This window comes from Neophocaena asiaeorientalis, unplaced genomic scaffold (assembly GCF_003031525.2).
Source record: "Neophocaena asiaeorientalis asiaeorientalis breed wild unplaced genomic scaffold, Neophocaena_asiaeorientalis_V1.1 scaffold225, whole genome shotgun sequence".
NCBI classification, from domain to species: domain Eukaryota; kingdom Metazoa; phylum Chordata; class Mammalia; order Artiodactyla; family Phocoenidae; genus Neophocaena; species Neophocaena asiaeorientalis.
In genome coordinates, this window is record NW_020172364.1 from 5,182,701 (window position 1) to 5,197,117 (window position 14,417).

At 42.4% G+C, this 14,417-nt stretch overlaps 1 protein-coding gene across 13 annotated transcripts in view; it reads right to left on the minus strand.

Annotated features, from left to right (window-relative positions):
• DGKG (diacylglycerol kinase gamma) overlaps window positions 1–14,417 on the minus strand; it is a 230,942-nt gene that overhangs the window by 159,904 nt on the left and 56,621 nt on the right. For 8 of the 13 annotated variants that reach the window (XR_003006270.1, XM_024767827.1, XM_024767861.1 and 5 more), the window contains exon 1: window positions 13,971–14,037. Coding sequence is in view for 12 of the 13 variants with exons in the window: in XM_024767827.1 (XP_024623595.1) it covers window positions 13,971–14,037 (67 nt within the window). In the remaining variant the exon portion in view is untranslated. Of the gene's footprint in view, window positions 1–13,970; window positions 14,284–14,417 lie in introns of those variants that run through there. The other 5 variants (XM_024767898.1, XM_024767796.1, XM_024767814.1 and 2 more) reach the window with 1 other exon arrangement.

Below are 14,417 nucleotides of genomic sequence, written 5' to 3' on the forward strand. Positions count from 1 at the left end.
CTCTTCCCTTAATCTTTCACTCACTCAATTTTTCAGCCACATCAAACCACATTTCTAGAAATTTCTTAATATGCTCTGTACTTTTTCATGGAGTCTCTTCTCTGCATTACAAACTTCACTCAATTCTCAGTACCCAGCTCAAATGTCAACTCCTTTGAAAAGCCTTCCTTTACTAGTCAGAGTTAATCACTCCCTCCCCTGGCTCCCACATGGCTTGTACATAACTCCGTAACAGCACCTGTCATATGGTGTTATATTTATTAACTTGCCTTTCTTGCTCATCTCCTGCCTCAGTTCAACCTTGAGAGCTGTAAGCCTTTGTATACCATATCACGGCCTGACATATAACCAGTGTTCAGAAAACCAATATATTAGATGATCGAATAAACATCTGAGCAGAAATTTTAAAACATTTAAAATTTTGTTAATTAAATGGGATGGGTGGGCAACAAGCCTGGCGGGGTTCTGTCCTTGGTGCTGAAACAGAGACAGGATTCATAAAGCATGGTAGTTTAGAAAATTCTGCTTTCCATAGGAAATAATTTAGAAACTACTGGAGAAAATTGTGGAGTTCCTTTTCTTTTCTTTTTTTTTTTTTTAGTTTATAAGGGAATTCAGAGTCAAGAGAAGGGAGTCAATAATTGTCATTATAACATCTTGAGTAGTTACCAGTACTCTAGACATCAAAGAAAACTAGGATTTCTACACTCTCTCTGTCTCACAGTATTGTGGATAAATAAGAGCTTAAGCTCTATTATTGTCATAATTTAAACATCTGAACAAAGGGCAATGTCATTAAAAGCTGATATAGTGTTCCTTGGTGTTTGGGCTCTTTGTACAGAGGGCTATGCTTTCTTAGGCCTACGTAAAGTGGATGTGCTTGTGGGCTGGGCTGTTCTCCATGACTTTGCTGACTTGGATTCAATCAAGCACAAGTTATAATCATTTCAGGATTGAGACATATTGAGATGCCACAGGAAAACACTGCTGTTGCCTAAAAATGGACATTTCTTTCTGAAATTCGAAACAGATGTTGGAAAACTAATAGCTCAGTGAGATCCAGGCAGCAGATGCCATCAATTTGGGTTGTTTCCAGTCAATTCAGAAAACACTATGGAGAGTAAGATGTTGCTAGGTACTGCTGATGAACTAGTTAGGGACAGGATATGAATAACTGTGGTAATAATAGCTACCCCTTATTAAAGACCTTTACTGCATATTCTCATATGCTCTCCCCTACCAGTCCATGCAGATTTGGTAATATTTTCTTCAGTTCACAGATGAGGAAACTGAAAGTCAGAAAAGTTAAATGACTTGCCTAAGAGTCAGGGTTTTTTTTTTTTTTTTTGCGGTACGCAGGCCTCTCACTGCTGTGGCCTCTCCCGTTGCGGAGCACAGGCTCCGGACGCGCAGGCTCAGCGGCCATGGCCCACGGGCCCAGCCGCTCCGCGGCACGTGGGATCCTCCCGAACCGGGGCACGAACCCGCGTCCCCCGCATCGGCAGGTGGACTCTCAACCACTGCACCACCAGGGAAGCCCGGAGAGTCAGGGTTTTGACTCAGGTCTAGTCTGGCTCAAAAGTCTGTATTCCTTTTCCTTAGGCACATTCACTATTACTTCCCAAACATTTGCTAACACAAGGAAAGGTGTAATTCATGCTGTGGCAATGATATGAAGTTCTTGGAAGCACAGAGTGGGGAAGAAGTAAAATAACAGTGAATAAGTAAAACTAGGATGAGAGAGGGGTTAAGGTGGGGATTGGGGATGCCCCATGAAGGAGGTAGCATTTGAGCTGGGGTGTAAAAATGAGTTAGGTTTTGAAAGGCAGACATGAAGTGGACAGGGCATTCTCAGAAGAGACAGGGTGAACAAAGATTTGAAGATGGGCACCACGGGACCTTTAGGCAAGGTTAGAACCAGAGAGTAGTCTGGGGCCAGATTTGTGGGAGTACTGAATGCCGAGTTAAGGACATTGATTTCAAATTGTTGAAGACTTTTTGAGTAGTACAGTAACATAACCAGGTCTATTTTTTAAAAGCCACTCAGGCAACAGAATGGAAGAGAGGTTAGAATTAGGTCAGATTTCAGTTAAGGTCACACATAAATTATATTCAAATTATTCTATGAGTAGCTTAAATATTTAGGAAAAAACACTATATTTTAGAATCTATTTCAATGGGAGATTTTCAGCTCAGCCAGAATGGCCAAATTTTTTAAAAAATGAAAAATTTGGAGCATGGGTCTTCCTGGTGCGGCTTCTGCAAAAGTAGTACAGAGCCAGCATTCTGACTGAGAACCAAGAAAGTGATTTCACTTGAATTTTGTTTTGTTCTGTTTTCCCCATCTTTCGTTCCTGCTTAATTTTTCTCCATAGCTCTTACCACCATTTAATATACTATATATTTTACTTCCTTAGCTTTATTTTTTAAAAAACTTATTTATTATTATTTTTAACATCTTTATTGGAGTATAATTTCTTTACTATGGTGTGTTAGTTTCTGCTTACTTGAATTTTTGATGTTATTGTCACATTTTAGATTTCACAGTTCATCCTAGCAGAAATCTTTTGGTTCTCAAGTGCTATTGAGCTAACCTTGCTTTATATTTAAATGTATGATATGTATATTTATATACACATAGGTATATATATATATTTGTTTTACATATAAACACATACACTCATATATTCATCATAGGTACACATTCAAGTAAACAGGTTTTAAAAAGAAAAAATAGCAGAGGCATTCATTTAAAAATCTTTGACCACTGGCCTAAAATTAAATAGAAAAAAAGCAACCTAAGAGATTGCTGGCTCCTAGATTTCCATGAGGGGTGTTCCTCACCATACATTTACATCAATCTGTTTTATGGGCTTTTATGAGCTCATAGCATCAACATCTTTCCCTTTCAAAAAAGGGAAACAATCTAATTCTCAAACTTGAGACCATTACTTTCTCCTTGGAGGTCCTTTGATACTTTATCACAGCTTTCTTCTCAATAGATTTCTGGGCTGGGTTGCTCTTTCCCTGAGGAATAAGTGGGCACTGCTCCATCCTGTTTGTCTGACGCTAGTGAAGAACAACGAGGGGCTTCTTCAGAGCATTCCCTGATCTTACTTCAGGCACCACGTGTGGGCCCAAGAGCACACAGCCTCGGTGGAGACCACCCTGTCCAAGTCTGTGCTGTAACACCACCTCCAGACTCACAGGAGATGGAGTTCCATTTCTAAGTGTGCAAAGCAGAGACATGACCACAGTTCTCTGCAGCAACTCCTATTTTGAATACCTGCTAGGTGCTAAGCTCTGTCCTAGTAACTTTATGTATTTTATTTAAACCTCCACAGCTAACCCCTAATATAATAGTTACCCCTAATTTAGAGAAGGAGAAACTGACGTTTATGGAAATTAAGTGATTCTTTTAAGGGCAAAGAACTAGTGAGTGGGTCACTCTTACTTTTAACATATCTAATTAGAGTCATTGGATACACGAATACTGGTAAATCAGAAGATAAGGCCCTCCTTCTATGACAAGGGCTGTCAAATCTGACTGCATGTTAGTATCACCTGAGGACCCCTAAACACACTGAAACCTAGGCCTCACCCCAGACCAATTAAGTCAGCATCTCTTGGGGAACTCAGGAATCAGTATATTTTAAAACTTTCTGGGGGTTCAAAAGTATAGTCAAGGTTGAGAACTGCTGTTCTATAATGTGATTTTATTATTAGAAATAATAATAAATTAGGATACTGCTGACCTTGTTGGATAATCATTGCAAAAGGGAAAAAAGGGTTATAATTGTGCTAAATCTAAAATTGCTGTCCTTGGCTAACATTCCCCATAGTTTAAGTGGATAGCACTAAAGGACTCCACCCAACAGGTCAACTTATTCAGCTGCCTGGCAGCGTAAGGACACATTTTGCATTAACCCACCCTGATGGGACCATCAGCACACAGTTTTACCCTAAATTAGAGGTTTAGAAGGCTCTTTTCTTTGATCAAGGTTGCTAGTGATAACAACTGCCTTAAGAAGTTTTGGTCTAAAGTTTCTTGATGCCAAGAATTCTGGGACCTTAACCAAGCACTTGTTCCTAGTGTTTGAGCAAATCCAAAGCCTTTTGAAGGAGAAAATTTGGCCCTACTCACAGTCATCTTTTATATATATATATATATATATATATAGGTGCATAATTGCTTTACAATATTGTGTTAGTTTCTGCTGTACAACAAAGTGAATCAGCTATATGTATACATATATCCCCATATCCCCTCCCTCTTGAGACTCCCTCCCTCCCACCCTTCCTATCCCACCCCTCTAGGTGGTCACAAAGCATTGAGTTGATCTCCCTCACAGGCATCTTTGCTTCCACGTTTGTGTGGGACAGGGATGTCCTCGGAACAAACAGACACATCAGGAGCTTCAGTGTTTACAGCAGAATGTCAGCTGTGCTGCCTGACCCAGGACCCAAAGTTTATGGACTGTCTTCTAGTTAGGAGCCCTGAGTATTTGGCACTAGTCAGACCATTAAACTTGGAAATAACTAAAAATCAACATTTAAAAAAGTGAATCTGAAAACCCATAGATGAGAGTGAAATTCTAAGGTACATGATAACTTTCTATACCTCCAAGTTCCCTAATATCATCTCAAACTTCCCTAAGACTGAGTAATATTCCATTGTATATATGTGCCACATCTTCTTTATCCATTCATCCGATGATGGACACTTAGGTTGCTTCCATCTCCTGGCTATTGTAAATAGAGCTGCAATGAACATTTTGGTACATGACTCTTTTTGAATTATGGTTTTCTCAGGGTATATGCCCAGTAGTGGGATTGCTGGGTCATATGGTAGTTCTATTTGTAGGTTTTTTAAGGAACCTCCATACTGTTCTCCATAGTGGCTGTACCAATTCACATTCCCACCAGCAGTGCAAGAGTGTTCCCTTTTCTCCACACCCTCTCCAGCATTTATTGTTTGTAGATTTTTTGATGATGGCCATTCTGACCGGTGTGAGATGATATCTCATTGCATTTCTCTAATGATTAATGATGTTGAGCATTCTTTCATGTGTTTGTTGGCAATCTGTATATCTTCTTTGGAGAAATGTCTATTCAGGTCTTTTGCCCATGCCATAAAAAGAAACGAAATTGAGTTATGTGTAGTGAGGTGGATGGACCTAGAATCTGTCAAACAGAGTGAAGTAAGTCAGAAAGAGAAAGACAAATACCGTATGCTAACACATATATATGAAATCTAAGAAAAAAATGTCATGAAGAACCTAGGGGTAAGACAGGATTAAAGACACAGACCTACTAGAGAATGGACTTGAGGATATGGGGAGGGGGAAGGGTAAGCTATGACAAAGTGAGAGAGAGGCCTGGACATATATACACTACCAAACGTAAAATAGATAGCTAGTGGGAAGCAGCCGCATAGCACAGGGAGATCAGCTCGGTGCTTTGTGACCACCTAGAGGGGTGGGATAGGGAGGGTGGGAGGGAGGGAGACACAAGAGGGAAGAGATATGGGAACATATGTATATGTATAACTGATTCACTTTGTTATAAAGCAGAAACTAACACACCACTGTAAAGCAACTGAACTCCAATAATGATGTAAAAAAAAAAAAAACTTCCCTAAGATCATCTCAAACTGTAACATGCACGTGGATTGCTTGGGGATAAGGGTTAAACGCAGATTCTAATTCAGTAAGTCTGGATCATGGCCTGAGATTCCGCATTTCAAGGAAGAGCTTCGGTGACACCAATTACGTAGGTCCACGGACCTCACTTTTCATGAGCAGATCTTAAGCAACGTTCCTGTGTAACTGTGGCTGACTAGTAAGGATTGCCTGTCACAACACAGAAAAAGAACACAATGCTGAGCCTAGAGGAACGTATTCCACAGATTGGGAAGATCATCAATGACTCTCAACCCAGGGAGGGAAAGACACAGAGAGAGGGAGAAGGGAAAGTTGGCACATGAAGGGAAAAAAACCCTAGATTTTCCTTTTTCCAGTGAAGGCTGGGATGTATGAATAAGTTTTCTAAGTACTCAGGGAGTCAAGAACACAGTGAGATGCACAAAAGCAAGAATGAGGTTTTCCAAGGGTCCTAGAAAGATGGAGGATGATGTCAGAACAGAGCTGCCAGGCCTGCAGCACCGCTTCAGAAGGCCCACCTTTGCAGCCAGGAGGAGTCGGGCCCTGGGGTGGAATGTGGGAAGCATGTATAAGAAGTCCAGCATTATAAGCACCAAAACAATCTCCCAGTTAGCCTTCTTTTCCTGTTCCCTGCTTATCCTCAGCATGTAGACCATTGCCTGTCATAAAATCGATGTTCAATAAAAATTTACGGAATAAATGAGGGCTAGAACAGGGATTGGGCTTGTCATGCTTGTCCCATATGTCCTATATTTCCAGGGGCATAGGGAGAAAAGGTAGACCAATGGTTCTCAATATTGGCTGCCTGCTGGAATCACCTGGGGAGCTTTAAACACTACTGATGCCTGGGTCTCATGCCTACAGATGATGATTAAATGGTCCAGGGGTGGGAGAGTATGAGGGCAGGACACTGCAGTTGTTCAAAGTCTCCCAGGTATTTCCAGTGTGCAGCCAAGGCTGAGGACCACTGGGGCCCGCCAAGCTAACTTCTCGGGGAAACCCGTGGAAGTGATGGCTCTGCCACAGTGTTACATATAGAATAAGAGAAAAATACTTTACGTTGAAGCAGAGGGAATTTTGGCTGATAAAGAAAACCCTCTTTGGGGTACTAAGTTTTTCTGATTCATCATAAATGACCTGAATGGCTGGTGTGGCTTATTTGTATAAGTAAAATTTGCAGCGCTAGCAAGATTTCCTACCTTTTCTCCAAATAATTTGGCCTCATCAGTCATAGGTGGAGGAATGGAGGAATAGTTACCTTCTTGCATCTAAAAATGTGGTCCCTGGACCAGTAGTGTCAGCATCACCTGGGAGCTTGTCAGAAACACAGAATCTCAGAACAAGCACAGACCTACTGATTCAGAACCTGCATTTTAACAGAATCCAGGAGATTCATGTGCATGTTCAAATTTGAGAGCCGTTATTTCCAAAGAAGTCTCTCCCTGTCCATAGATTCTGTGGCTGCTTGTGGGTGGAGTCCCAGTCATCACTAATGAAAAGAAGGCCAGTCGCACCAAAAGAGATGTGGGTGAGAAACAGCTGTGATTATCCCTTTCACGATGGAAGCAACTAGACATGACCCTTTACGGGCCCAGGAATCCATGAACATGTGATTAAATCTCACTCTACTGGCCAATATAAATAGCAAAGTTTCAACAAAGCTTACTTACAGCCTTACGTTGTTCTACAAATCAGCCCTAAACATTTTCTCTGACAGGTTTGAATTTTGAGCTATAAATTATCTCCATCTTAAAGTCAAAAACTTTGCCTTGATCTGATTCTACTGAAATATATTTCTGAATAGCAGAATTTGCTGATTCATTCTCTTTAAAATGTATTTAAAATTTTTGTCCAGGTATGAAAAGTCAGAAAGAGAAAAAAGCATCAGGACTGCCCCGCACTGAGGACCCTGCTTACCTGCTGGAATTCAACAACTGGGAAGCAGCATGGGGGTTAATGGAGACCTTCCTGCCCAGGAACCCTGCCTTGGGCCCTCTTTCTTCTTATCTACACCTTTCCCACTATCTCAAGGGGAGAATGATTGTTGGTGGTAACTAAGATGAAAAGATTATGGAAGGAAGAAGATGGGACTCTGGGCCAAAGAGACTTTAGAATCCTCTGTGAAGAACTAAATAGAGAACAGAAGCATAAAGGGGGAGGGGGTCCAATCTCAGAGCCTTAGAAGGGCACTGAAGCAAACCCCAGTTTTTTCTCTATTTCCTTGTATGTCGCTATTATTTTTAAAATTACCTAAAACTTAGAAATAAGAAAAAAAGTGGGCAGCACATCTTTTAAATGTCATATGGAATAAAGGCTACCCAAGGACTATCTAGGTGCATGTACCTAGTTCTACTCACTGTTTACTATTGATTAAATGTATTAAATGTACCAGATTTGGTGAAGTTACACGTTAACTTACAGATTTTTTTTCCAGCAGATATGCATAGAACTGTCTGGTGGAACAGATAACCCAAAAGATTAGGGTTTGTTGTCCTGTAAGACAGTAACCAGTTTTATATCTAACCAAGCAATCTTATCCTTACATTTGTTTACAAAATTGCCTAACTAGGAATTTATGGATTTGATCTGTATCCATCCACGGTCCGTCCATACCTTGCTTCTCAACTTTAACGTCTTACTGGTTCCTCCACTAATTAATGAGTTAAATAAAATCTTTGGCACATGTTTATTAAAAATTTTTTTGTTCTATTATAACTTAATTAACATATACATTTTTTTCTTTACCAATGTATGGTTGAAGGTTGAGCTCCAATGAGTACTTTCTGTTTAATTTATTGAAACTGAATTGAAGCAAACTGAATTTACCTGGAATTGAAAACACTGGTTCTAATTCTTATTCTGCCACTGACTTTCTGTGTGACCTTGGGCAAGTCACTGAGCTCTTCTGAATTTAGTGTTCTCATTTGTAAAATGGATAGTAGTTGCACTTGATCATGGCTAAGATCTCTCCTAGCTTTAAGAAGTCTACAAAATCAAGCAATAACTAGCTGATGTAGGAAATGTTTAGTTTCACTTCTTAGAGAATTAAAAGTAAACATGGATGTTTTATTGGGGGTTTTTTTCCCCCTTTTTCCCTTTATGAATAAGATGATAGTTTCTGTCCTTGATAAATCATGGAAAAAACTGGAAAAATCCCCTCCCCCCAAATAACAGGATTTGGACAATAAGCCAATTATCTCTCTGAAGCTGTTAGGGGACGGTCAGTAGGAGGCATCCCCAGATGCTCACGCCCTGTGAGGTTGAAAAGAAACCTGTTTAAACGTAGAAACTAAGTATTGATAGAGCTAATGAAGGTCATTTAATCAACCAGACATCTGATGCTCTAACCTCCCCTCTAGTGTCTCAGCCAACCCTGCCCAGACAGTTCTAAGGAAAGGAAACTCAGTCACTTTGGGGTCCATTCTGTTCCATCTTGGACAGGTTTGACCATTAGGAATCATTACTAATACTAATACCATTAGTATTCCTTACTTTAAAGTCTTTCTTCTGCTGCTTTCCTCCCATTAGTCCTAGGGCTCTTCTTGAAGCCATTCGAAATTAACTTTACACCTTCTCCCCAAAAGAGCACTGTAGCTATTTTAATACAGTTAGCTCTCTCTCACCCTTCCCTGAGTCTTCCCCTTTCCAGAAAATATGCATAGTATTTTCATCCATTTTTTCATATCCAGGCTGTGAGGCCCCTCACCATGCTGCTGGCACTTCTCAAACAAGTTCTGGTTTGTCCATATCCACTGGAAACTGTGGTGCCCAGAAATAAATTCAGTTCTCTAGAAAGGTCTGATCAGGGTAGGATAGAAGGTGGATATCGGTTTGCCTTACTAGAAACTATGAGTCTATTAATACATCCTAAGATCACAATTAATGATTTGGTTAAATAAAATAATGTACATGTACTCAAAAGAAATCTCTGTAACCACTGAAAACCATGTTTCTGAAAAGTACTGGATGATTTGGGAACACCTCGTGACATATTGCGTGCTAGCTAGTCTCCAGAGATGGCTGCTGCCAACCTTCCTCCCTGCTGTGTGAGTCACTGTCCCATGAGATGTGGAGTCCATTCCTCCACCCCATCAAATCTGGGCCAGGCCTGTGACTACTTTGACCAATGGAATGTGGAGACAGTTATGTTCTAGCACCTCTAAGCTCAGGTGTTAAAAAGGCCTGCTGCTGCCTTTATGCTCTTGGAGCCCTGAGCCATGTGTACTAAGTCCAGGTTGCCCTGCTGGCAAGAAAGGCCACACAGAGAGGCCCTGGGAGATGAGAAAGCACTTGGAGGAACAGGCTGCAGAGAGGAGCGCCGAGGTACCAGTGAGTGAGTGAACAGGTCATGCTGGGTCATGTGAGGCATCCCACCTGCAGCCCCAAACACTGTGGAGCACGAACTAGTCATCCTGCTGGGCCCTGTCCAGGGTGCCCGAGCCACAAAACCATGGGAACAAAACCAAAATGGTTGTTTTTGTGGTACACGGGCCTCTCACTGTTGTGGCCTCTCCCGTTGTGGAGCACAAGCTCTGGACGTGCAGGCTCAGCGGCCATGGCTCACGGGCCCAGCCGCTCTGCGGTATGTGGGATCTTCCCGGACCAGGGCACGAACCCATCCGTTTCCGCTGCATCGGCAGGTGGACTCTCAACCACTGCGCCACCAGGGAAGCCCCCAAAATGGTTGTTTCAACCTATCAAGTTTTGGAGTTGTTTGGACATAGCAATAGATAACTGAAACATATTGTTAGGGTGAAGAAAACAGCACGCAAAATAGCCTAGCATGTTTGTTTTTTTAAATATATATATATGTATATATGTGTAGGTGTATGTGTAGTTTGATATTTATATTTATACACAAACATACTAGCTGTGGTTTTCACTGGAAGATAGGATCATGAGTGTCTTTAATTTCATCTTTTCGCTTTTCAAAAACTTTACACTTGTTTTTATTTTGTAACAGAAAATTCTTAAATTGTCACATTATCCTTTTGACAAGCACTTTACAGTCTTAATTCACATTAAGTTTACTGTTGATTTTATATATATATATATAATAAATATATATTTTATCTCTGAGAGTATTTGAACATGGCTTCTCCCCAGAGAAGTGGCAGGGTTTATGACATTTAAAGAGGACATACAAAAAGCCTCTTGTCCTGAAATTCTTGGCCTCTCCCACCCGGAACTGCACTGGAGAAAGTTCTCAATTCTCAGGCTGTACACTTCAGTTATTTTGCTACTGTAAAGCTACTGTTTTTGTGATTATGGAAGAGTGGTTTCTATGGCAATGCAATCTGACTGAATGCCAGAATGCGTCTAAAACTGGTAGAAGTGCCTTTTTCAGGGCTTCCTCTGAGGATTAATCATTTTCCAAGAATTGTACCTTCTTTTCCTCTCCTGTTAGAAATGGTGCCGGAGCACCTCATCCAGTCCTGGGACACGGACAAAATGAGGATGGGTCCGAGAAGGACAAAGCTTACGGTTGGAAAAAAAGACCACAGAGGAGCCATTTCCTACCAAATACTCGGGTTTCTTTCCACCCCTCCCTCCTTGACTGCTTGGCCACATTTGGACCCCTCTGTCCTCACTTTCCACAGACTCTCAGGCTTTGAGGTATCTTTGCTGGCTTCCTTTCGTTCCACAAGTTGTGAGGAACTTCCACAGCAATTTCCCACACATTAGCATTTGTTCATTGCCACATTCCCCATCTTAGCTCTGTGCCTCAGCTCAAACGAGATTTCATTCAAAGGACCTGCCTGCCCTCCCTGCCCTGGCAGCTTCCTCATCCAGGCCACCTTGCACATAGCCACCAGATTCATGGCTCTACATTTTGCCACCTCAGTCCAAATGCCATGCCTTGACATGCGGGGCCCAAGGCCTGTGGCTACCCATATCCCTCCCATGTCCTCCTCTCCACCCTCTTGCCACTTCTCTCCATCTAGCTCAGAAGCTCTCCTTACCACCCCACAGACACCTTCGCCCTTTGTGCTCCTTTACCTTTGCTTCCACAGTTTCTATCCCTCCCCCCACCATCTACTACTCATATTTTAAACTTCTTTTCTCCACAGAGTTCATCCAGCTAAATCCTCTGTTATGAGTTAAGTTGTATCCCCTGCAAATTTATACGTTGAAGTCCTAATTCCCCAGCGCTGCAGACTGTGACCTTATTTGGAAACAGGGTCATTTCAGAGGTAATTAATTATTGGTAAGATGAGGTCTTACTGGAGTAGGGTGGGTCCAATCCAAAATGACTGTGTCCAGACATTAAGAACAGACTTCTGGTTGCCAAGGAGAAGGGGGGTTGGGGGAGGGATGGACTGGGAGTTTGGGGTTAGTAGATACAAACTGCTATATATAGAATGATAAATAACAAGGTCCTACTGTATAGCACAGGGAACTATATTCAACATCCTGGGATAAACCATAATGGAAAAGAATGCAAAAAAGAATGTATATATGTGCATAACTGAGTCATTTTTCTGTACAGCAGAAATTAACACAACATTGTAAATTAACTATACTTCAATAAAAAATAAATTTAAAAAAAGAAAAAAGAAGACTGTGTCCATATATTGATAAAAACGGACATTTGGACACTGAGACACGTGCACTGGGAGAGTACCATGTGGAAGACACAGAAGACAGTCATCTGTAAGCCAAGGAGAAAGGTCTGGCACAGATGCTCCCCTCACAGCCCTCAGAAAGAACCAACCTTACCAATACCTTGATTTTGGACTTCTGGCCTCCAGAACTGTGAGAGACTTTCTGTTGTTCTAAGCCACTCATATCAGTTTCCCCCAGCTCTAAATTCCCTTCTCGTTTGTGCACTCCGTTTAGCCATCTCTGCCAGAGGTGTTTCCCTGCTGTCTTAAGCCTGTTCTCTGCTTGTATCACAGGTGCATATCTGACTCCCTAACAAGATTCAGATTCCTCAGGTGAAGCCTTAGCTCTCTGCTTCTTTTTCATCCCTGACAGGGCCTGGTACTTTGCTGACCTAGGGAGTAGGCTGAATTAGATGGAGTTTACCCTGGAGGATGATTCCTTGCTCCCTGTCAATACACTGCAGTTTCCCTAAACCTACTGCGGTCAGACAAGAGGCCACGGGCTCCAGGTCACCAAGGAGAGACGGACCAGTAGCCCTACAGGGGGAGCACGTGTAGTCATGGGGTGTTAGGCCTGGAGGGATCACAGGGAGAGATCATCTAGTGCAACCCTTTCAGAGGACACAGAGGCTGGGCGTGCGGCTGTGGGGATGGGGGACTAAAGGGTGGGGTGGGTATTAGGGCTGTCACATCACAGAGAGCAAGAGCCAGAGCTGGCATGAGCCCAGCCCCCAGGCCAGTGGAGGGGCTGCCTGCCCTGTGGGAGGGGGCAGGCTGCCTACAGGGCATTCGGAGGACCACCTGGGCACGCTCTGTAGGGCAGGTCAAATGTGCTACAGGCCTAGTGACTTACAAAAGCACCAGCACGATCAACGTGAAGGGAGAGGGTTAGAACAATGAGATGGGGTTGGCAGTGCAGCTGAGGGCTCTGCCAGACAAAGGGCTCTGCAAACATCGGTGCCATTGCACAACCATGACGGGCACTGTGTGTGTGCAGAGTGTAGCGGTCAGGGCGGGCAGACTCCTGTCACCAGTCAGGATTAGGAGTGGCCTGCGGGGGGCATGGCCGCGGGCCTTGCCACCACTGTGGCTTGATGCACTGAAACTGTTCCTGGGTGCAACTAGTGAAACCAAGAGCTCCACGCAAAAGCCCAGGTTTTCCCACAGCAAAGTCGAGAAAGAGACACCCATCAGAATTCTGTATCTTGCTGAAAGAAGGCATTGGGTCCAAACACAAGAGTATATTAAAGCAAATGACTGAGTAACATTGTAACCAAGCAGCCGGCAGCCCTTCGAAAGTTCTGCTATAAAGAGGTTTTGATGACCTAGGAAAATTCTTACAATATTACACTAGGTGAAAAATGCAGACTGGAAAGAAAAAAGGTATATTCAGGAACTCAACCACGTACAGCAATATGCACAGGATGCGTCCAAAATGTTCACAGAGTTTAGCTGTGATTTTTAACCTACTTTTTATTTTCCTTCCCTCTACATTCCAAATTTCTAGGGTGAGCATGTATCCTTTATAGAGTATAAAGATAATTGTGTTTTATGTTTAAAGACACAAATTCTATTTTTATAAGGAGGTATAAGCTGATCTCATTCTCTGTGCTTTGCAATGATTATACTACTCTGCTCTCCAATAATGCTCTCCCCAACCAAGAGGAAATCCCACCCCACATGCGTCAATCCATTTACTCACATTCTGCATATTTCTGGAGTTGGCCAAATTCTTCTGGAGTGAGGGAGACCCACCGTTCTTCACTCATCTTTCCTGGGTGTACGCGCTTGAGGCTAGGGAGAGAGTTTTGCTCACCAGGCTATAGCCAAGGCCCAGCCTAGGGCCTGGCTCATTGCAAGTACACAATGGACAAGTCCTTCAGGAGATTTCTCGAGGACCCAAGCGTCTATGGCAGCAGCGGGCACTGTTTAGCAGCTGAGAGAAGACCTCTGCTATTCCTAAGGCAACATCCTTCTATCTGTAGTCACGGTAAATTCAGAAATCCTTGCTTTTCCTGGGCAGGAGTAGAAAAGACATTGGGAATGAGAATGTTAGAATACATAAGTCATCTTTTCTTGTAAAGGAAAAAAAAAAAAAACCCAAATGTTCTTTGCTGAAAGCTCTATAGGAGGTGATGGTTCTCAAGGT